Genomic DNA, 25686 nt, shown 5'->3' on the forward strand with positions numbered 1-25686 from the left:
GAGGCCATGGTTCTCTGACAGAAAATGATATATTGCTCCATCTGGGTTGGAACTGAGTTGCTGCCCTGAGCAAAGGCATTCAAGAGTCTCAAGGTATTGTTCAAGAGTGAGGGTAAAATAGAGCATGAGATGTACAGGCAAATTGGTGCTAAATCAACTTATGTTGATGCTGTGCTGGACTGTTGTGCTGAAGATGCAGCTGAGTCAGAAGGTAAAACTCTGCTCCATCTACTTTCTGACCCTTACTTGTGGTCATGAGCTTTGGCTAGTGACCGACAATATAAGATGGCAAACACAAGCAGCCAAAACAAGCCTCTTTCGTAGGGTGGCCGGGCTCAGTGTGAGAGATTATGAGAAGCTCAGACATCTGGATGGAGCTTAGAGTAGAGCCACTGCTCCTTTGTGGTTTCCGGGTATGTCCTACTGGTAGGAGGCCCCGGGGTAAAAACCCAGAACACACTGAAGAGATCTGGCTTCTCATCCAGCCTGGGAATGCTTTAGTATCCCCCAGAAAAAGCTAGAAAATGTTGCTTGTGAGAGAGAGGGACTTTTGGAATGCCTTGCTTAGCCTGGTGTCCCCCAACCCAGCACTGTACAAGCGGAAGATGGATTGATGGCTGGATGGATGAGTTGGTTCTTGATTACAATTTGGTCCAAATTTCTTCCGTCTTTCCTCTGAATTATAGAAATCTGATTTATTTGTCTGAGTTTACCCAAACAACCACACAGCCATGATGTATAGAAGTAAAACTTGTCAATACAATAATAAGTAATGACATTAGATTAAACAATTTGTTTTTTACAGTGTTGTGATTTTCATATTTGTATTTACATGATTTGTGTTTTCATTTATGTAAAATCATATCAAAACTCTGATTTATATTTTAACATAACTTACTAGATTATGTTCTCATTTGTTACCAGATAATTAAAGATGACAAATTCAGTTCGTGCAAATCAAACCAGGTCTTTACAAGTTATAATTATTTTTCCACAGATGCTGGATTTGACCCTAAAAGACTCTTGTTTGACATCATTGGTGCCTCTTCACATGAAAGAATGTTTCAAGTTAACAAACTTTAGTTTGGACTGTTATATTTGAGTCATAAAAACACTTTCACTCTGTGTTTAAAGAAACATAAAAAAAAAACAAAAAAAAACAAGCAGCCCGCATTTGATTTTTTTTAGAATTGTGGATGATCAAACTTTATTTTACAGTTTACACACTTATGTAGCTCATGTTGGTGACTCAATGATTTTTCCTCTAGCACCACCCTCAGGACAAACTGACATCCTACACACATTCTACAATCTACCATCAGCTGTGTGATCATGTACAGACTGAACTGGCAGTGAGAAAGGAGACTTTTCATTCGACAGAGAACACAGAGACACTGTGGACGTAGGCCAGAGGCTAAACCCAGGATAAAGAGGTTCAGTGAATGTGGTCTAGAAGGTACAGGGATGGATCAGTAAGTCAGACTGTGAGAATGTGAAGGACAGAATGCCAGCAGGACAGTCCACATACACTGCTACTCTGTCATAGGGGCAGGAGGTGGAGAAGGATGTGATTGTATTACTGTGCCTCAGAAGGTAACATTGACCATCAGAGCACTCCAGACTCCAGGACTGATCATTCTTTTCACACTCACAGTCTTCACTGTCTCCCCTCCTGCTGATTCCTCTGTAACTCACTTATATATCAAATGGCAAAAAATCTCTAAATTCAACCCTCCACGTACTATAATTTTCTGCAAAATTAAGGACATCAACTTGGACAATTTATCTGCTAGTATCAACGACTTCCCCAGTGATGACAGTTTCTCTACCCCAGACAAAATGCTCTCCCACTACAACTGCCTCAAAAACCTTCTAAATAATCTGGCTCCTATCTAAACCAGATGTGTCTTTACTCTTACTGCACCCTGGTTCACTCCCACTCTCAGACAGTTAAAAGCAAATGAACATCAACTTGAAAGACTCTACAGGAAAACTGGTCTCGCTGTGCACAAAGACAAGGTATTCAAACCATATTCTCCACTACAAGGACTGCATTTCTAAAGGCAAATCCATCTACTACTCTGGTTTAATCAGTTCAAATGAAGGAAACTCCAAGGCTCTCTTCTTCCTCCTGACAATTATTGCAAAACCACCAGACTCACTTCCTCCTCACCTGTACTCCTCTGATTTCTGGAACACTTTAATATAATTCTTCTCTTCAAAAATCGAACACATCCACCAACAACTTACACCCACCTCTGCTCCTTATTCATTTGTCCCAGTTGCATTTACCCCTATCCACTCACTTTCAGCATTCACCCTACCCTCAGCCAGTGAAATATCCAAACTCATTCAAAAATCCAAATCCTCAACCTGCCGATTAGACCCCTTTCCTACTGTCCTTGTAAAGACCACCCTCCCCTTTCTGTCCTCTCATTACAGACATCATTCACTCCTCCCTTACCACTTGAATTGTTCTCTCTTCGCTCAAAACAGCCGCTGTAACTCCAATACTCAAGAAACCCGGTTCAGACCCCAACAACCTCAATAATTCTCATTTCAAATCTTCCAATCATCTCCAAAATTCTTGACAAAACAATTGCCGCTTAACTACATACCCATCGATCTTGCAACAATCTATATAAACAATTCCAGTCTGGTTTCCATTTCTATAGCACTGAAACGGCACTTCTTAAAATCACCAATGACCTCCTCCTTGCTGCTGACTTCGGTTCACTATCCATTCTCCTCCTGCTTGATCTGAGTGCGGCCTTCAACACTATTTCACACACCATTCTTCTGAATAGACTTTCTTCCATTAGTTTCAGCAACACAACTCTCAACTGGTTTCATTCATACCTTTCAGGCCACACTCAGTTCATTAGTTAAAATCATTCACTTCCCATCAAGTCCCCGTCACCACAGGTGAAACCCCTGCTGTTCATCATTTAGCTCCTCCCCCTTGTTAGCATTTTCCATAAGCATCATATTCACTTTCACTGCTATGCGGATAACACCCAGCTCTATCTCTCAACAAAACCTGATTCCTCACCTCCACCCTCATCCCTTACCAACTGCGTCCTAGAAATAAAATCCTGGTTAACTTCAAACTTCCTCAAATTAAACAGCAATAAGACAGAACTTCTTTTAATTGGCACAAAGTCCACATTAAACAAACTCCATAACCTCTCTATTCCCATCGAAAATTCGTCCATCTGCCCCTCCCTTCAGGTAGAGTCTGGGTGTCATCCTCGACAGCACCCTCTCCTTCACCTCCCATATTAACCATGTCACCCGGTACGCCTATTTCCACTTAAGTAATATTAACCATATCCGTCCATCCCTCACTCCCCACAACTACAAAATACTTCTCCTCACCTTTAAAGCCATACACAGCCTCGCCCCTCCATATCTCTCTGACCTCCTCCATATTGCCACACCTGTCACTGACATTTGTTGCTGTCCTCTTGTTGTCAAACAGACTGATCTCTCTGTTGATTCAATTTGTGTCAATTGTGAGTTCACAGGAATCTAATGGAGAGAAGAAGACACAATACAGCTACAGTTATTTATCTGTCATCACGCCCAGAGGCATGACCCCCTGGAAAAATAACCAATGGTAAAAACACAAATGTCATTAAATGTCAGACTCTGACCTGTTCACTTCTGAATTGCAGCTCTTTCTCATTTATACAGTGCAGGCAGGACAGAGTGACCAAAAGTCACACGTGAAGGCACATGATAGTGCGGCTCAAGCACTTTGACTATATGATTTACTTCAGTATTCTCTGTGATGTACAATATATACAGGTATGATCGCATTTATGAAGCAATAAATACTTAATAGCATTATTATCTGCAGTGTGAGGCTGCCTGAGCCCTATGGCGGGAAAGATTCACCTTTTTGTCTTTTTTTGTCTCATTCTGCTTATTTGCATGATGGATGAATGATGATGAATGATGATGATGAATTCTATTATCATGATTTTTTAAATTAACTGGTTAATTAATTTAATTTATTAACCAATCAGGGAATACACATGATAAGAAAATAGACATGCTAACACATACAAAAGCAAACAAATAAACAACAGTGATGCAGAAACATTACTGATTAGCAAAACGCAATAGCACACAGATAAACAACAGGGGACAGTGTGAGTAAAAGAAAAAAGAAAACTACATTCAAAAGGAAGAAGCCATGGAGAAGTTGAAACAAATGTAAATTCAGCAAACTTGTTTATTTCTGCTGTCATTTTCAATTGCTACTGTAACATATAAAGATATAGAGTGCTGTGTTGCTCTGTTATCACCTTTGATAAACCAAATCCACCTGCGCAGAAGGTTCACAACTTACTGCTGTGGACGGGGCTGCAGCAAAATGTCGATGGGGGCAGCTGCAGACCAACAAGTCCGTCGTTTGGTGGAGTAAAACGACTGTTTTTCACAGTGGAGTCTACATGGTGTTTTTGTTTTAGCGGCTTTGAATCTCCGTCAGTAAGGGCTGTCTGATAGCAAGGTAAAGCCATGAAAATATTCCAAATATAGCGCATCTTACACTGATATTGATTTTTTTAGTTGGCTTAAAACTTATCAATAAAGGCTCATAATCAACCAGCACTGAGTTTGTGAGTGGTTATATATATATATAATATGAAATTATATATAAGTGAAAATTAAAAATAAATAATTTCCTCACAATAATATCGGCATTAGAGCAAAATTATATTTCAACTGAAATTATGCACTCAGAAACTCCTTTTCTAAGGACATAATTTCTTTAGATGGCATCGCGTTGGCCTCTAGAACAACAGTAAGGAACCTCAGAGTTATATTCCATCAAGAATTGATCTTGATCTTTTGCTTCCCATATAAAACAAACTTCAAGGACTGGTTTCTTTAACTTGCTTAACATTGCAAAAATTAGACATATCCTGTCCCAAACAGATGCCAAAAAATGACTGCACGCATTTGTTACTTCTACGCTGGATTACTGTAACTCCCTGTTATCTGGTTGCCCCAAGAAGTCTCTGAAGTCTCTCCAACTGGTGCAGAACACTGCTGCACATGTACTAACGGGAACCAAGAAAAGCGATCATATTTCTCCTGTTTTAGCTTCTTTGCGCTGGCTCCCTGTAATATCTAGAATTGAATTTAAAATCCTCCTCCTTACTTACAAAGCTCTGAATAGACAGGCTCCATCCTATCTGTCACAGCTCATAGTTCCCTATCAACCCTCAAGAGCATTAAGCTCTGAAAATGCAGGGTTACTTGTAGTTCCCAAAATCTCCAAATGTAGGATGGGAGCCAGAGCCTTCTGTTACCACACTCCTCTTTTACACAAACATCTTAGAAACACTAGCACATACTTGGTTTAGTGGATCTCTGTTTGCTTTAATATCCTGTGAAATGCATTTAGTACACTGAAAATATGTGAATCACAGTCATAATTGCTAATTTATACAAACTCAATTCCAAAAAAAAGTTTGGACATAGTGCAAAACATATATATAAAAAAGAATGCATTGATTAGTAAGTTATTATTATCAACTGAATACAGTACAAAGTCAGTATAATTTATGTTCAAACTGATACATTTTATTGTTTTTTGGTTTTTTTTTAGTAAAAATACAGTTTTTCTGAAATTCTAAAAAGCTGGGACAGGAGCATGTTTAAAAAAAGTTTGAAGCGCGCACACATCCAAAAACAGTAAAGACTAGGTGCTGGACAGAACGAAGACATATGCAAAAATACAAATAAAGTCTGCACATGAGATAATGCTCCCATGAACATTTATTACCAGTCATTTCATCCATTTATTATTCAGTCTGAAGAAGGGCTTGGGCCCAAAACATCACACGTGTGGAGGTATAAATGTTCATGGGAGCATTATCTACTGTGCACACTTTATTTATGTCTTTGACAGGAGCATGTTTCACATCCTGTGACATCAACTTGTCTTTTAACAACACTCGGTAAGCATTTGGAAATTGAGGACATTAGTTGTTGTGGTTTTGGAAGGGAAATTCTCTACCATTCTTGCTTAATGTACAACTTCAGCGTCTTAACACTCCGGGGTCTCTGTTGTCATATTTTGTGCTTCATAATGCTCCATACACATTTTCAGTGGGAAACAGGTCTGGATTGCAGCAGGCCACAGTAGTACCTGTACAGTTTTCTATGGAGCCACGCTGTTGGAACATGTGCAGAATGTTGTCTCGCTGGAATAAGCAGGGATGTCCCTGAAAAAGGCGTCGTCTGAATGGCAGCATATGTTGCTCAAAAAAACCTGTATGTACCTTTCAGCATTCATGGTGCCTTCACAGATGTGAAGTTACCCATGATGCCATGGGCACTACTTTTTTCACTTTGTGTCAGTCCGTCTCAGATAAGCTCGGGTCCAGTGAGGTTGGCGGTGTTTCTGGATGATAGGGATATCTGGCTTTCAGTCTAAACTTCCATTTACAGATGCAGTGATGTGTTTACTGACAATGGTTTTCCAAAGTTTTCCTGAGCCCATGGAGTAATATCCTTTATAGTCATGTTGGTTTTTAAAATAAAACTAAAAACGCATCTCTTCACTTTAGCCTTTAACTAGCTCTGCAGCTTTGCATTTTGCTTTGCACTTGCATACTGCTGCACATCTTTAATATGTTGCATTTTCCTTGATTTTATGCATTTTGTATACTCTATTTTTATGTTCATTTTATTTATAAAATCAGTGGGTTACATTTTATTTTATTTTCCATTTTATATTATGCATTCTGTGCACTGAATTTTTATCTGTATTTTATCTTATAATTACTAGTATTATCAAGCAGATTTTATCCATTTGAAGACGCATTCTATGCATTCTATTCTGATTTTATTTTATTTATACATGGAGGTTTTGTTGTATTTTTGTCTTGTATGTGTTTTGATGTGAATCACTTCATTGTGCATTTAATTTCTTTCTTGTACATTGGGCTGCATTTCTTCATTTCTTGATTGCTATACAAATTAAGTTTATTATTATTATTATTATTATTATTATTATTACATTAATTTGGCATTTCAAAACATTTTTGAAGTCCATATTAGGGCTGCAGCTATCGAATATTTTAGTAATCGAGTATTCTACTGAAAATTCCATCGATTAATCGAGTAATCGGATAAAACATATTTTTGTTTAGTTAAAGAGCAACTATAAATATACATGAGACAATAAGACATTTCACCTAATAATGAACCATTGGTTTCCTTTTTTAGACAATCAATGTCTTTATTTTTAGATGCACATTGTTTAAAACAGCCAACAGCAATTGCATCTCAGGAAATGTGACTAGAAAAAATAAATAAATAAAATACAAATATAAAATAAAATAACTTTCAACTTAGTGTATTCTTGTAAGTACCAAAAACATTTGGCATTAATAAAAATAGAAAAAAAATACTTTGGCTACAAGTAACAGAATTTACAGGCATAACAGTCTTCTCCTTTAGGATTCTTTGTGGCATATAGGAGGCAAAAACATTTGAACTAGAACGAGTCCACGCATCAATAATTCTGCACATTTCTGTTGTGAGTGCAATATGCAGAAGAATCAAGGCAAGGGCCACACCTTGTTATCTGTCTCTCTCATGGCATGTGTGTGCAAACCTTTAAAGGAGCACTTTATTGCAGTGAAGGAAGGTAAGCATATCAACATGCTCAGGGCTGAGGCTTGCCCTCTTCTTTGATACAATGTTACCTGCAGCTGAAAACAGATGCTCTGATGGCGTTGATGTGGCTGGAATACACAGCAGGGACCTTGCCAGCTCTGCCAATGTTGGATAGCGTACTGCATTCTTTTCCCACCAAGTCAGTGGATTCTCCTTTTTGGAAAGAGGATGTTCTCCAAAATACATGAAGACCTGTGGAATAAGTGTAACAACAATAATATTAAAAATGTTTTATTTATACAGTATTTTGCACTACTTTCAGTTGTATTACAGTCTTTATCTGCAGTACATTTTTTCTATCATCATTATTGTGAAAATTGTTTAAGAGCCAAAATTAAAAAATGATATTTCCTTCACCTCCTGATGTACAGCTTGGAGTAACTGCTGCTCCTCATCTTGTTCTTCGTCACTGGTGGTGGAGTCTGAGTCAAGGAATGATGTAGTCCTCTTGGCATGTGCTGCTGGTGGGGAATCCTGTGCTGTGCTGTCTGCTCCATGTTTACTTGCAGTGGGCTGTCTCACTTGCTGTTTGGCTGCAAGTGCCGTGGCTCGTACTGCGCTTTGGACCTTGACTATTTCCTCAGCAGCCAAGAACCTCAGTTTTCGAAACCTGGGATCCAGAGCAGCAGCAAGTAGGGTGATGTTTGGAGATTCAGGAGTAAACTCAAGTAGTCCTTGCCATCTTTCTGTGACCTGTTCTGTTGCATGAGTCTGGAATGAACTCACAGGTGCAGTCTCAAGTTCTGGACTCTGTATGTTCTTTTTAAGTTTGTGCACAAGATGTGGAAGTGCAGAGAGTGTGACATATTGTTGTCCACTCAGAAACACTGTGGCTGATTCAAAGGGCTCAAGGACCTGGTTCAGTTCCTCAATCAGATTCCACTGTTCAGGTTTGAGGTCCACGTAGTGTTTCCCTCTGTGGGTCACTGCTGGGTCGGAGAGTGTGGCAGTCACTGGCCATCTCTGTTCTTGTAGCCTGTACAACGTGGCATAAGTGCTGTTCCAGCGTGTGGAGACATCTTGCACCAGCATGTTGTCCTTGCAACCCATTTGTTTCTGCTTGTCCTTCAACTTGGTGCATGCCAGTTCACTCGTTTTAAAGTGTTCGACAAGGCTTCTCGCAGCAGCAACACACTTGGAGATAGCCTGGTGGAATTTCAGTGAGCTTTGCACAACCAAGTTGAGGGTGTGCCCTGCACATCTCACTGATGCCCATCTGTGTCTTCCTTCCAAAATCTTTGCTGCTGCTACGACATTGGCACCGTTGTCGTGGACGACAGCCTTGATTTTCTTTGCTGGAATGTCAAATTTAGCAATCACCTCCTCAATCCAATATTATGCAATATTTGCAGCTGTGTGTCTCTCCTCAAGGGGCATCGTCGTCAGGGAGTGGGACACCATGTTCCAGTTCTTCCCAATATAGTGGCATGTCACCCCCATAGAAGCCTCCGTTCAGATGCTTGTCCAAATATCAGTAGTGAGTGCAACGCTGTCGCTCTCTTGTAGAGCCTGCTTCATCTTGGTTTTGATGACTTCATACTTTTTCTCCATCTGTTTTGTGAAGAAAGTTCTTGATGGAAGCTCGTACTTGGGATGGAAGGTTGAAACCACTGCTTTAAAACCACTATCCTCCACCATGCTTAGTGGGCGCATGTCTGTGACTATCATGTTTAAAATGCTATTTGTAAGCTCAGCTGCCAGCTCGGGGCTACATAATGGCGCTTTGCAGATGAATTTGTCCATGCGAGACTGTGATGATTTACTGAAATTGAAGAGAAATAATAATTTGTTAATTGACATTACTAAGACTAAATTATATAATATAGTAGGTTCATGGCTGTACATTTAAAAACCCTGAACTTACACAAGTTGACCAAATTCACTGCTTTCACTCAAAAAACTAAGAATCTTACCAAGAAATTTTCTGATTTCTGATTTCTAAAAATGTCATTACACCTGATAACACACATCACTTAAAAGGTTAGATGTTTTTCCCATGTGTTTCAATTGAACTTTCATTTGTGTCAAGCAAATTTTAAGTTCTAGCTAAGTTTTAAGTTTTAGACTTACACTTTTAGACTTTAAGTTTTAAGTTTTTAAGATTTTGAGTTTTTGCAGTGTTCAAAATAAAATTATGATACCTGCTGTATTGGAGCACCAGTGCTACTTGATGTTTTATCCATCAATGACTACTGAGCTAAAATTGACAACTATCCAGTTAGCTTTATTATGTTTTTATTTTTCACCCTCATCACTCTACAGCGCTATGTTTTTACAGATTAAATAAAGCCTGTATGAAAGGCACGTTAGCCACGCATCGACAGTAGTCATAATTAATAGAAACCTAGCCCTCCTCAGGGCTAACGTTATGTTAGCAAGGTACAGTAACGTTAATCTCATGAATTAGCGCTACGTTAACTTAATTTTACCTTGTCTCGGGTGACAGTCCTCTCGGAGTAAACAGAGTACCTTTGGTGGAGATGCCGCAGCATTGAAGACGTACTGTTGTGGTATGCAAGCGCTAACCCCTCCCACCTGAGAGAGCTGGACCTAAGCTACAATCATTCAGGGGAATAAGGGGTGAAGCAGCTTGCCACTGGACTGGAGAGTCCACAATGTATACTAGAAACTCTCAGGTCAGGATTCATATGTTTGCTGTACAGTTTATATTTTAAGTATTATATCCTGCACATCCTGTTTTAGTCAGTGTTAGTGAAACTGGTCAACATTGATCGGATTTTCCTGCTGACATGATTTCGACTGTCTAATCCCACCCATTCCAGGCTGACAGAGAAAAGTTGTGAAGCCCTGGCTTTTGCTATGAGCTCCAAACCTTCCCATCTGAGAGAGCTGGACCTGAGTAACAATGACTACGGAGTACTCCGGAGTGACACGGCTCTCCATTGGACCAGGGAGTCCACACTGTACACTGGAAACTCTCAGGTCAGGAAACACCTGTTTCTTAAATGGTTTTATGATGTCATGAGAAGTAGAGTCATAAAGAGGGGAGACACATTATCTTGCAGTGGTTGCAGACAGGATTATAAACCATCATGGCATCCAGTAAACGACTACAAGACCCACAATAAGCCAGCTGGCAGGCAGCCAGGGCACTGATTGGTGCCCAGCTGACATAAATCAGCCGACTGCCACAGTGAAGGAGCTGAGGAGGAATCAGTGCGTGTAACGAAGTCAAAGTTTGAGACAGACAGAAGTACTAGTTTTACGTGGGAGACAGTGAACTGGAGTTTTTATTTACATACCTGTTTTTGTTTTGTTTAACTTCTGTCTCAAAGAAATACAATGACCTTGAATAAACACACTGAGTTCATTTGGACAGCAAAATTTGATTGTTTTCATTTCCTGCACCCACACCTCCAAAATCAGGAGAAAAGCTCCTCCCAAGACATCATATCATATTTTAGATTCTGCTCATCCCACTTTAAGTTTATGTTAAGGAAGATGTCAACATCTGTAGGACTTGACTGCTGACTCAGGAAGAAAAGTGCTGTCTGCTTTATTGGCGGATTCACACTGCAGTTTGGAAGCTCTCAGGTATGGACAATCAAAAAGAGTTCACATTCTGTAGGTGACTCAAGTCTTTCCAATTTCATCTCCTTTTGCTCTGGTCCATCATTATCACAGACGTGTGATTTTTCTTAATCCTGTTCAGAGGGGTGAGTGGGCCTCAGTTAGGAAATGTGGATCCACAGAAGTCTTACTGAATGGAAACATCAGTTTCCCACCACTTTGTTCAAGACTGTAATTTCCTAACAATGACTAAATGTGCTGAGATGATGATGTCATGTATTCAATTTTAATTAATCAATGAATGTATTTATTTAGTCCTTGGGAAAGCAAATCAGTCCGGGATTGGCATCAAATGTTGATGTGTGAATGCTGGTTAACTTCATTTTAAGGGACAGCAAGTAGAAGACAATATTTCACGTTCTGTTTTTGCATGTGTGAGGACATCAACAAAAATAGCAGGTCAGTGGTGATTTGAGTGGCACTGACATCAAAAGATGGTATGCTGCAAATGTTTTAGTGGCATATTGATTACTGATTGTAATCAATAATAATAATCAATCTGTCCACAAACGTATGGCACAACAAAAGACAGACAGCTCCTCAGGTAAAGACTCAGCTGTCCATTTTCACTTAAAGGAAAAGGGACATATCTTACAAGGCAGCAATATACACATCTTGGCCACAGAAGACAGATGGTTTAAAAGAGGCATGAAAGAAACAACCTACGTCAAACTGGAACAACCATCATTAAAAGAGGAGGTGGACTACGACACCACTCATCATCCACTTACAAGCAGTCCTGAGTTCCCCTCATAGACAGCTCAGCATCCATTCACAAACTAACGACTCATAACTTTACAGCTCACATATGACCCTAACGACTTTGTAAATGTTCACACCCACACAGGGTTTAAAGCCTGTGACTCCCTACCAGTGAGTTAGAACTAAAGAAGCTACTAGGTTAAGAGATAAAACGTCTTCAAGAAATGTCCAATTGCCTACAATAGCAATTGTGTGTTTGTGTGTGTGTGTCATCACACCACATGCATTTGCTGACATCACGGTAGCGGCATCCCAAGGCATAAACAGTTGATGCAAAAGTGGTGTGATGTCATAAGTAAGGTGTTAAAAAAAATATCACAGAGACAGTTGACACAGATAAGTTTCAGCCCTTTTCTTTGCCTCACTGACAAACTGAGGAACACTACTTCATACTGAAATGAACTTAGGACTTATGTTGGATATAAAATCATTCGTGTTTTCTCCTTCAGGGTCGACCACGTTGGAGAGCAGTGGTTAAAACGGTTAAAACCTGGTGTGAGGAAGTGTAAGTGTGGATCCCATCTCACTGTTGATGACAAAGCAGCAGATATTGTAATATGATAAATATGGTACCTATTCATTAAAACACACTATGTGTCATCATTAGACATTATGAACAACATCATAAACACAAAGAAAGAATAAACCCTTCAGATGTGTCTGATGACAAACTGCTGCTGTGTTGTCTTTTTCCATCAATCAGATTCCTGTTGTAGCAGGATGAGGGTGGCGCTCTGCTCTGTCCTCTCGCTCCTTCTCTCTCTCTCTCTTTCTCCCGCTGCTGCCTTGATTGGAAGGCGGCGCTTGGAGTATATACGTGCTGGCGCACACCTGTCCCACATTCACCTCCTGAAAGCCAGTGGCGTGGCTCAGCTGGCGTGAGGCTGAAGCGTGGGATACGGGTCTGTTTTGGCGTCGGCTGGAACCTGGCACTCCGAAACTGCTTGAATGCGGGTGCATTGTCTGACTGACGGCGGATGATAGTGCTCACACTCTGCGTGGGATCGGCTCATTGCGGTGTTTTTTTTTCTCATCTGCGAGCTCTCCGTGCAGCTGTAGAGCCATCAGCATCTCAGCTCCCAGTTTCCCACGCCAACTCATCGTTCGGCTCAGAGCCTCGGTGTGCGGCCTTGCTAACGCCGGCCGCCACTCCTAACAGAGCTGCTGTTTTGTTTCACTGGTTCTTGTTATTGTTAACACGATTTGTTTTATCTGTGCTTTGTGTCCTTATTTTAATCCGCTGTTCTGATCAGCGTGGTTTATGCCATCAAAACCACGCGGTGGTGTGGCCTGTTAGGCTGCCGATTCCGGCCTAGCTGGTCGTTGTGCGCAGTAGGCCTGAAGTTCTTTGGCCATGGCCTGTTTTATTGTTTGTGTATTGTCCACTGTTTTTTTGTCAACATAATCTCTTTAGTGTTATTTTGCATTTGACCTTGGTTCATTTCATTCGGTATTTTGCATTTTATTATGTTTGGTTAATTTTCTTTGAATATTTGATCAGATTAATTTTTGCTTATATTTCTATTGCTGGGCTTGTAATTGCTTTGTGTTTTTTGTTTTTTTTTTTGTGTTGAACAGGAGCTGTGGGCCCCCCCAGCACGTGGCAGCCAGATCCCTTGGTGGTGGTATTTATTTGCAGTGAAGTGCGCTCTGGGTGTCCCTGATTTTTTTTACGTGGTGTTTTACATAAAGCCTTTTCCCTGCTGGCTGCCCTGGTAAGCCCAAGCCCTAGTTCCTAAAGTTGTATATAGTTATTCTTTCTTTTTTTGAGTTAGCCCAGCAAGAGCAAAAAAAAAACCAAAAACAGACTGTGAATCTTTTTTTTTTTTTTTTTTAAGAAGTAGTAAGGACCATTTTAATTGTTGTTACAATAAAAACTGTTACACTTTGGAATCACGTCTCTAGCCATTCTTTGTGTAATCGGACCTGTGTGACCTTTTACCGGGTGTTAACTGCATCAAACCCAATAATAAATGAAAATTTAAAAAAGATGGAAATCAGTTGTATCCAAGATTGATGGAGTCAAATACAAAGACTTGTGTTCAATCTGGAGGAAATGTGTGGTCCAGAAAGCAAAATGAATTAAGAAGCAATCTGACCATATTCTGTCCAATGAATCAGCTTTAATGCCCTCAGGCAGGTGCAAATGTCAGGCTGCCTTCTTCCAGCCTTAAAAAGTGAATAATAGCAGGTTTCATTTATGAATCCATAAGCTGAATAACTTTAGGGCTGTATGTAAGGCAAGCATGGGGATGTCTTTTGGGTTTCACTGTCATTTTTAATATCTGCTTTAACAGCAGGACAACAATTCAACTTAACTGAACACATGAGAAGCGTCTCTCATATGACTCTGCTATCTAAACCATCCTTGCCCCACAAAGTGCACCACATTATGTCTTTATTTTAACATAAAGCAGGAGCAACTTGCAATAATATAATGTATGGATTTATCATTAATGAAATTATCCTTTTTATCTAAATAAAACAGAGAACAAAAATAAAGTTATCTACTAAATAAATTAAAATGTCACAAAAATAAATCTCTTCCTACATTCTTCCTATTCTTCAGATAAAATGTACTCTTTTTTAATTTTACATTAATAGCCATTGTGAACAGGGATCCACTGGAGATGTCAGCAAACCATTCAAGATAAAGAATTCTAATATGACAGTTGTCTGAATAAAATCACATTGAGATGTTGGAGTCGGTGTTATCTTCACTTCTCCAAGATGTTTTACAGCTGAGTAACTTAAAATGTGTTTTCAGTACAAGTTATTTCAAATAGGAATCATTTGTAAAGGAATCTGTGAAAAAAAGACATTTATATTTTTCAATGCATTTTGACAGAGAATATGATTTAATTTTCTCAAAACTTACAGTATCAGGATTATGTTTTTTTTCTCACACCATTTCTACATGATTCAGACTCCTCTACCTTCTGGACCTTGCAATACCAAGTATTGATCCAGTATCAGTAAGAAAGCGACACAGAGCGACAACATTTACAATAGACAAAAATTTGTATTGCATTTGGTGTGACCACACAGTTTCTACATTAATTTAAAATTAAAAGTGAGTCATTTAATGTCAATTAATCATCAGAGTTAATTAAAAATGTTAATTCAGCAATCATTTAGTGTTTAAGATTAAAAGTCTGTTGACAGAAAATAACGTTGCTGCCCCTTTAAGGGACCGGCAACACAGACGCAGCACCTCAGTGACGCTGCAGCAGAGACCTGAGGGAGAGAGCACAGGAGGAATCGGAGAAAACCAGCGCTAATTAATTAACAGAAAAAACAGTGAAAAAGTCGATAAAACAGTCGAAAAACATAACTTACCTGGTCGGGAACTGACGGGGATTTTATGAGAACTAAGCCACATCGGTTTTGGTGAGTCTTGTGTTTATTTTCATGCATTTTCACCGTGTTGTAGTTTTTTTTTTCTGGCGGAGAGCTAACGCTAAAAACGTAGCTGTTTACAAAGAAATGCTCCGTCATAAACTGTTTACCAGTTAATATTTTGGTTTTATGAAGACTGTGAATGTTATAAAAGTGTGTGTAAGCTGTGTAAATGAGAGATTTGTGCAGTAATTAGTGCGGGAGACGGAGCCGTGAGATAAAAGAGACCGCTCCGCTGCCATTTTGAGTTGGAAAAAAACACGGTAGCAGTAACGTTACAACTCAGAGACTGAAGAATTTATCTGTGTGATTTGAAGATTTAAAAAGAGTTTTATTGTGCTCATGGCCTGTTACACAGGTCAGGTTTTTTTGCTCGGTTGGAAGCTCGGTCGGAGCGAGGATTGGTCTGCCATGTGCGGGCGTGCACATCCACAGACGGGATTCAAGATGGCGAGCCAGACCCAGACCTTGAACTCATCTTCTCCATCGCATCATTGAGGAAATCCTCTGCGTGTGGTAACTTACTGCCAGAGTGGTAGGAGTATCAGGAATTAGTTTGAACTGATTGAACTATTATTTTTTTGGACTGAATCGAACTGAACACTTGAGCTCACATTTGGACTTGAACTTAAATTGAAAGTGTCATACTTTTATTTTCATATGTTTATATTTTTGAATGTGATTTGAATAACTGTGGTCCATTTTGATTTACTTGGGTTTTGAAGGTATTTTCTTACCTGTAAAAGAAAGAAAAAACAGTTAACTCAGGAAGAAAAATAGGAATCCTAAGATAGGTACAACCTAGGAAAAAGAGACTGGTCTAATTAAATTAGATTAGCTTTACTAAAATAAACTAGGTGAACTAAAGAACAAAAAGAAAGAGTGAAATACTTTTTTTTTCATCTATACTTACCTTGTTATTGGGAACCTGCAGGGTATTTTTGGTTTTATGTACTGTGTTTTATATGTGTGTTTACATTCAGTAAATTGCCGGCCTTTTCTATTTAAAGAAACGGTCTCTGGTGTAATTATTCTTGCTCCCCACTCCTTAGAGCCTAGAACTGGTCCAGTGGCGCAGTTAGTTGTGTGATACCGGTGCTACAACGTGCTTTGTTTGCCTAAACCCAGGGCAAAATAACAAATGAACACTTAACGGGAGGAGGTGGAGACTCTCTCCACCTCCTCGTTGTCAATGAAGAGTGGAGAGTGGCTGAGCTGTCCAGACCTGTGGAAGTCCACTGTTATTCCCCTAGTCTTTTTTAATTTCAGTTAAGTTTTGGTTAGTACACCATGCCACTAGGTGTTCTACCTCCCTCCTGTATGCGGTCTCGTTATTATCAGAGATGAGACCGAGCACTGTTGTGTCATCAGCAAATTTAATTAGGCGATTTGATGGAGAAGAAGGGGAACAGTCATGTGTAAAGAGTGTGTAGATCAGAGGGCTAAGCACACACCCTTGGGGGGCCCCAGTGTTACCAGATAAACAGAATGAAATGTGCTCGCTAGCTCTAACACACTGCGATCGGCTGGTTAAAAAGTCCAAAATCCAGTTGCATAGTGTAATGTTTAGACCAGGAATTGACATTTTGGTTCGGAGTTTGTTTGGCAAGATGGTGTTGAAAGCTGAGCTGAAATCAACAAAGAACAGCCTTGCATACGTGTTTCTGTTCTCTATATGTTCTAGCAGAGCGTGAAGCTCAATAGCAATGGCACCCTCTGTCGACCTGTTCTTCCTGGTCGAAACTGATAATGGTTTAGTATGGTTGGTATGGCACGCTCTATGTGCTTTATGACTAGCCTCTCAAAGCATTTGGCAGGGATGGGGGTGAGTGCCACAGGCCTGTAGTCATTCAAGCAAGTGATGTTTGTCTGCTTTGGGACAGGGACTGTTGTAGCTGTTTTGAAATATACAGGTACCAAAGATATAGACAGCAACAGGTTATGGTGGTGAAGACCTCTGCCAGCTCGTCCTTGCACAGTCCTTGAGCATCCGCTCCTGCACTCCATCTGGTCCCGCTGCTTTCCTGCGATCGATGTTCTGCAGACAGAGCCTAACTTCGTGAGTACTCAGGACCAGGGCGGCATCGTTAGAAGGGAGAGGAGGCAACACAGAGTCTTTGTTATCCCTGTCAAACTGGGCATAGAAGATGTTAAGCTCTTCAGCTAAAGCTGAGGTGGCGATGGTGATGGCGTTGATGTCACATGTACACTGAACAAACAGCCTAAAAATGCAGACAGAGGTCAGCCGGTCAACTCAGTGGCAGAGCAGCTGAGTTCTCTTTAAGAAACACATGAACAGCCTGCGCTGTGTTTATACTTTACTGTTTCCCGTTTAGAGTCACAGAATGCATTTATTTTATTTAAGCTATTTATTGATTTTATGATTTTTTGGTCCTTTTGTTCAGATTTTTAGAAGGTGAATCAGACGACATATGAAACATTAAACTTGGGAGTGGGAGTGAAACATTTGACTTTAATCTTTGATCCTTCTTCACTCTGGTATGAAACTGTCAGTCAATAACTGATAGGGGCGTGTCGGCCAAAAATGACTCCCATGATGATCCCCCCACTCAAATAAGAGCTTTGGGATGTCCTTCAAGGTGGTGCATCAAGACCAGGGAGCGAAGAAATGACAAATAAGAGAAATGCAATCCAGCCTCTGTGTGCAGTGTGGCTACATGGTCTTTACGAGTTGTTGGTTTTTATGCAGAGTGTGCTTAATTCAACCAAAATAAGCTTTCCTTGAAATTCATGCATGTACTGTAAAGATATTACTTTTAGAGTTAGATTTGTCAGTTTATCTTTAGTTAAGATGATGGCTGTGCACCATACTTGATACGCCATGGCAGTTAGCTATGTAAATATCTCCATTTTGTTTTATCCATTCTGACATCAAAGTGTTTTTGTTATAGTTGTTCGCTGATGTAGCTTCATGAGACCTTCTGTAGTACAGAGACGTAGGATTGAAGTGGATTGACATTTTATCTGTAATAAATACAGTGCAGCGGCTGCCATGTTTTGTCCTGGAGTGTCCTCTATTGGGGTTAAGGGTAAACTGCATGGTAATATTGTGCCAAGTTCCGGGTTTGCTATTCTTTTTTAACTTTATCATTTCTAGCCCATACTCAGTTCTTAAGAGTTTTATGGAGAAACAAAGAATTCAACAGATCACAAGTGTCTCCTTCATTCTTGACCAGATGCCTGTGGTGGTTGTGGATATTTCAGAACCACATTTAAACCCACTGCGTGTGGGATTTGAAATGTTTTGTCACCTCCTAGTGGCAGAATCAGAAAGGACAGCAGATATACAAACACATTCACTGACTGGCTTCCTCTTTCTGCTCAGTCACCTCTTGTCTTTAATTCCTTTCCCTAAATGGACACACACAGTTTAATCTCTTCAGACCATTGAAAGAGGAATAATTTGCATTTTAAAGGCAGCTTCAGCTGCTGGAACACTTATCCAGCGTGTTGCTGCTGGCAGACACACTGCAGACATGAGCAAACATTCCACCAGCTACTGCCTCTAAACTCTCACAGTTTACCAGATTCTAGGGTGTCAATACTAAACTGTACAAAAAAATAATAACAGCAGCATTAACGCACTTCAAAAAATAAACTTTTGTTAAGCCTCTATTTATAACAAAGGGCATATGAAACAAAGTACTCAGCTAGAAGCTATAAAATGACTTGTGAAAGGACTGACAGTGACTTCAGCAGGAAAATGATTAAACTACTCGTTCTCTCCTGCTTAAAGAACATTTAGTTTTTATGTTGTTGTTTCATCTGATATCTGCTATAAAAATAATATTTAAAGATTCTTTTCCAGGAACCTTCCTGAATGTATTCTGGACACCAGCAGGCAGAAACTGAAAAGAGGCACAGGAAGCGATGGAAGGCATTAACAAGTTAGCCAGGACGTTATATTTCCTTGTAGGGCTGAGAAGTCTAACCAAGTCATTTGCATGTCCATCCTGTGCTCTGGCATGTTTACTGAGCGGGACAGGAGTTAAATGAGAAAATGCTGTCTGCATCACTCTGTCTGTGAGCTGCTGCTCTGCACAAGTACCAACTCAGTCTGTTGCATCATCACACAACACTGCTGGTCCAACTGCTGAGGACCCTGTAAAACTAGGACTGATCTGGATCACTCCACTTACACAGGTGAGTGTTTTGGGGTGTCTGGGCTTTTCTGGTGTATATGTAAGCTGTTGATCCCATGTGTGGTTCCCACCACTCCAGGTTTCCTTCCATGGTGTCTGAAGGAGCTCGGATCAGGAGGAACAGCCTGGTTGCATCCAGGGTCTACTGGAGCCACATGGACCTGCCTGAGTTCAACACAGCTCAGGACCACAAGGCTCATGGTGAGCTGTGAAAATGTACTTAATCAGCTCACAATACACACTGAAATTAAACAATCATACCAGTGATCTGTGTTTAATCATTTTTACTTTTAGTCATCTCCTGCCATGTAAAGTTGAAATAAGTTAACCCCTTATGGACTGTTACATTTTACACCCTTTTCATAATTTTGACTTTGTTACTGCGCAATATTGTGTATTTTTGTTTAATCAGTGAATTTCCAGCTCAGCTCCTACAATAAATCTAAAATACACTGTGGAAAGTATTTTTTTTACATTCAGACTGTTGAGTAAAAAAATGCTCCAGAGAAACCCATTCAATCCAACATTTTTGATTCCATAGCCACCAAAGCATAAGAACATGCATTGTATTATTTCTGGATGTCATTCTGGGCTTTTGAATTTGTCCTTTTTTTAGTTATGTTTTATTTTTTTTTTGTTTTTTTACTATTTTCCACCTGATGATTTCTAACATATCTGGCATATGGAGAAAATACATGCTTTTTCTAATAGGTGCACTGTCACAGGTAGTGTTGCTGCTAATTATCAACATATCCCAGACTGTGATTATCAAAACAAAAAAAGGAAAAAAGTAGTATAGTATGTATTATATTCAAACAATTTGAATTAAAAACATAAAACCTTCATAGACCTGGCATTTAGAGGGTCAAATGAATGAAATGAAAATGAATGCATATTTGATATTTATGTGATATTTATCAAAAAATAAACTCAATGAAAATAGAAAATTATATTATTATATAATGCTCATACTGCTCTGCAAACAAAATGCACAATTCAAAATATGAATGTAAATATATATATATATATATATATATATATATATATATATATATATATATAATATTATATATATTTGACACTGCACAATACAATGTATAAAAGTCAATGTTGCTGCTTATCATTGACATATACTGGGCTTTGATAATTAATGACAATTAAAATTCAGAAAATTAATGAGTATTGACAATTATGATTAGGGCTGATGTTAGTTAAAACATTAACCCAATAAAGAAGAAGAAGAAAGAAGAAAATAATAATAATAATAATGCATATATTTTAAAGCTTGATTTTGAAAAGCGTATTATGCGTGTAAAAGTGTGTGTAAGATGAAAGCGGGCCCTAAGCGTTAATTTTTATGATTTTGCTATTGTGCTATTGTGTTTTGACAGGGTTTAAGGAACTTCCTAACATTAGGCCTGCTACTGTTGTACAGTGATGCAGTTTAGAGTACACACGGACACAATGTGGATAAACCTGTGCTGCAATAACTCAAATAAGTTATGTTGTCATATATTTGTAAATGATCAAAATGAGGTGTAAAATATCATGATTTGAAACTGAGGCAACAGCATGACAAATCTGTTACAGGCATGTCACATGCAAAGAATTCACAGAGCCACAGTTCCATTTGTTGTTTACTAGTTCTGTACAGAACATGTTAGTGTTCTGTACTTTACAGATGTGGTGGTGGAGCTGGCTGAGCAGCTGAGCCAGTCAGCTGTGTCAGCTCTGTGGAGGCTTCCTTCTCTTACATGATGTGTTTGCTGTCAGTGGTTACTTTTCTACTGATTATAATTTGATGCATCATGTCAAACACAGGAAACTGGAGCCAGGACAGCACCAGGAAGTGGCTCAGCACTGCTGTCACCCTGTGAGTATAACCACAGGCTGCTCTATCAGTCAGACTTCATTTTTCCCATCTTTGAGATGACAAAACACTGACTTTGAATCAACACACTTTGAACTTACTCCTTTTCTTCTTTTGTGTGTGTGTGTATGTGTGTTTATTTATGAGAAGCTGACATACCAATCATTGTTTGTGTTGTGCTTCTCTTGTGATTGAATAATTTGTAGATAAAAGGGTGGCTCGTGTTAAATAAATACATTTTACTCATCTGTTCTTGGTATAGCTTAACTTCTGAAAATAATATATCGCATGCTTAGCTAACCTACTGTGCCTTAATGTAAATGCAGGGAGTAAAAACAACAAAACCAGTGAGATCAATAATTTCAACAGTTTAAAAAGTGACTGAGTCAGTTCATGGTATCAAGCATTAAAGTAAGTAAATCATAACAACAATTAGACTTGACACTTATTCTATTAGTTTGTTAAATATTGATTAAATAGATAAATGTTTGAATGGATTTACAAAATACTCGTTTGTACTGTGACTTTCTGTGATACTCCTGTGATACTTTTTATTTGCGGTAAATTAAATATAAAATAGAGCCATTTAAAGTTGTATGCCCCTCCCTTTAATCCAAGTGCTTAAAAATAATTTGACACACCTTGTGGGCAGACATGGGGAGAAGATGAAGAAACTTTTTGTGATGAAAAAAATAAACAAAAACTTTTGTTTTTGTTTCTTTTGTATTTAATGAAATTCCATGACTTTTCCAGGTTTTCAATGGCCCTGGGAAGCCTGTATATAGAATATTGCACAATTATGATACTTTAATTTGCCCACATCGTGTGTGTGCTCTGTCCCTCCTTCTAATAAAATCTGACTTGTGTCTGCAGGGAAGATGCAAAGCGTGAGCCACTACAGGAAGCTGCAGGTACGACCATGTTTGTGGTTCTCCAGTAGAGAGGTCTTTGTCGCCTGTACTCTGTGCCAGCTTTATCTTGTCTTCTCTTGTTGTGATTCAGAGGTGCATGCTGGTGAGTACAGCGTTTGAGAGTTCTTCTTTATTAGCGGAGTGAGCTGTTGAGTGAGTGGAGTGAAATGAGTTGAGCAGTTGTGGGTAAGTTACGAGTGCCTTGGAGCTTAGCGTGCTACCACTGCAGAGCGCAGAGTGAATGTTGAGTCTGCATGTGTTATGTCACAGAAGTCATCAGTGAGAAAGAGAAAATGCAGACACACAGTAGCTGACATGCAGTATGTGCAGTAGCTACAGGGCAGCAGGGAAATATAACATAACAGCCTGCTTAATGTCTTCCTGCTGCTTTAGTGGAAGAAATATGTTATCCAGTTCAATGCTATTTTTTAAATTAACTGCTATTTCAACATATCATTTCAATGTTCATAATGGCTGAGGAGTGATTTACCCCTTAACAAAGGATAATCTCCTTTCTGTATGATGAGCCTGAAACTCAATCTGGCGGTGTGAAATCAAAGGCCACTTTTAAATAAACTGACACGTTGTTGTTGAGCAGTTTGTATTATATAACCTAAACATACCCCACCCTGTCCTGAGGCCAGCCTATTCAAACTGCATGCAAATGGTGGGTAAGAAAACCATGGGAACGGCAGATTGCTCCTCAGGCCTCTGCCTGATGCCCCCCCCACCTTCAAGTAAAGAGCTCAGCTGCTTGTCTCTCAGGCTGAGAGTCAGCACGTTTACATGCACAGTTTAGTGGAGCTATGGTTATCACTCCATTGGGCCATTTAATTGGACTACTGTCCTTGTCCCAGAGTACTGATTACTGATTACAGCAGCTGGAGATCTGCCACCTTTCAATTAGTTGCTATAAACCTATATTATTTATGCAGTCTGTGATACAGACCGAATCAAAGCTGATGATTTACCATAACTTACGTCTAGAAAACTCCTGCGTTACGTACATATACACATATACATATAATCAAACAGCGCTGAGCAAACTTCACTGATTAGCCACCTTAAAAAACAATATTAGCTCAAGTGTATGCAGAATGTTTTCACCGCTTTACCTTGCTGTCAGACAGCCCTTACCGACAGGGATTTAAAGCCTTTTTATCAAAAACAGCAGAGTCCACTGAGAAAAACAGTCATTTTACTCCACTGAACGGCGAAGCTGCTGCTCTACACACTTAAACTGATATTGTTCTTTTTTAGGTGGCTAGCCCTCTGGGAGCGCAAAAAATACTGTTAAGGCCATTAAGGACAAAATTGTCCACTTCCAAAACCTTTCATAAAAATACTATATAAAAAAATGTTTTTCCCAAATTTTTTGGCTTGAATCTTTTAATCAACTTTGGTCCTAATCAAAACTATCAAATGAATTAACAGTGTTGGGATTTTAACCCTTTAAATGCCAGTTTGAGTACAAGATGTCACTGCCATTTTTGACAAAAAAGGAGTTATTTTTAATATAATAAACGAGGGGAGGTTGGACATGTTTTGTTATCACAGTCTTGGATTTGTCAAAAACTAGCAACTACATTGATTTTAATGCATTCATATTTTTTTGTGCAGAGTCAGATTTATAATTTAGGACCTGCTAAAGTCACTGAGGACAAAAATGTCCACTTCCAAAAACTGCTATAAAAATATTACAGAATAGCATTTTTTTTCACTTTTTGGGGTTCAATCTTTTGATCAACTTCAGTCCTGATCAAAACTATCAATAATTTATTTATTTTCAGGATCTTAACACTTTAAATGCCAATCTGATTACATGATGTCACTGCTTTTCATGAAAAATACACACAAAAAATAAATTATTTTCAGTATAATAAATGAGGGGAGGCTGGGAGATTTTTTTAAAATCACAGTCTTGAATATGTCAAAGATGATCAACAACATTGATTTTAATGCATTTACAGTTTTTTGTGCAGAGTCAGATTTATAATTTAGGATGCGTTAAAGATATTAAGGACAAAAATGTCTCCTTCCAAAAACTGTTGTAAAAATATTAATGATCAATATTTTTTCCCAGTTTTGGGGTTAAATCTTTCAATCAACGCAGTCCTGATCAAAATGACCAAATTTACCATTCATTTTCAGGATTCTAACCCATGAAATGCCAGTTTGAATGCATAATGTTATTGTTTGTCATGAAACAAAACATCACATATTTTAATCTCACAGCCACTCCAGATATATGAAACTCTCAACCATTACAGAATATTATAATGCATTCTGTAATGTCAGGGTTTTATCTTGGAGGAAAGTAGTAAAATTTGTGTGCTTGTTATTTCGTAGTTTCTATGCATGTTGAATCTTGGAGCCCTGCCAGGCACTGAAATAAATATATGCAACTAATATGACGTAGGTGTGTTGGTACAGATGTCAAAGTAACAACGCTGCTCTGTCAGTGCCTAAGGCATACAAGTGTGACACCAAAGGCCACCTTTCGCGTTCACATGCAGTGCACACAGACGGTGCAGATGAGAATGAGGTTATCCACTGATGGACTTCTGAAAGGCACCGAACGCATCCACATGCAATGCCCACAGACGGTGTCACTTGTCAACGTGGCCAGACAGAACTGATGGCATTGTTATGATATGCTGTCTGACACCGGGCAAGTCCACATTCAACACCGCAGTTGGTGTCGATTTACAATGTGACCGGACAGAGCCGGTCTTGTTCAGATATACTATAGAAATACTGAAGGATAGCATCAGATAATAACACTGACAGTAACCACATAATATAAGGAGCACGAGTGCGCTTATAGGGTGGGTGGGGAAGTGGATGGTGCCCACAAACAATTGACTTTCATGAGGGAGTTTGGAGATTGCTTCCCCTGTGGATGTGTTTTTTTCTTCACCTTCTCATGACAGTCTGCTCTGTGGAAACATCATGGTCATGCTGCTTTCTGCATGCTGTGACATCACAGGGATAGGCTGCATCATCCCACCATGTGCATTTGTTGACATCACTGTAACAGCTTCCTGGTGAACAGCTGACACAGAAGGATGCGGAAAACATCATGGGTAGACTTTAAAGGTCCCGACAGAGCGGCACCATGTGATGAGTTGGGAGTTAGAACATGTTGGGTTGACTGAATAATATCTTATGTGCATGAATGTATGAGTGTGTGTATGAGGGAGTTGAATGAGTGAAAGTGAGTGTGCGTGTGCATGTATGCATGTATGCATGCGTGCATGCGTGTGAGAGAGAGAGAGAGAGAGAGAGA

The 25686-nt window shown here is 39.3% G+C and overlaps 1 protein-coding gene and 1 pseudogene across 1 annotated transcript in view; one reads left to right on the top strand and one right to left on the bottom strand.

Annotated features, from left to right (window-relative positions):
* Positions 1-8022: 8022 nt before the first annotated feature.
* Positions 8023-9455, bottom strand: LOC148185970 (E3 SUMO-protein ligase ZBED1-like; annotated as a pseudogene).
* A 9846-nt stretch (positions 9456-19301) lies between these two features.
* The window catches only part of itprid1 (ITPR interacting domain containing 1), a 66534-nt gene continuing 60149 nt past the window's right edge, over positions 19302-25686 (top strand). The window contains exons 1-3 of the mRNA XM_088072024.1: positions 19302-19817; positions 21438-21489; positions 22360-22397. Of these exons, the coding sequence (XP_087928150.1) occupies positions 19673-19817; positions 21438-21489; positions 22360-22397 (235 nt within the window). The 5' untranslated portion in view covers positions 19302-19672. The remainder of the gene's footprint in view (positions 19818-21437; positions 21490-22359; positions 22398-25686) is intronic.

The sequence above is a fragment of the Plectropomus leopardus genome, chromosome 21 (genome assembly GCF_026936395.1).
Source record: "Plectropomus leopardus strain MGB_pleo_1.0 chromosome 21, ASM2693639v1, whole genome shotgun sequence".
NCBI lineage: Eukaryota > Metazoa > Chordata > Actinopteri > Perciformes > Serranidae > Plectropomus > Plectropomus leopardus.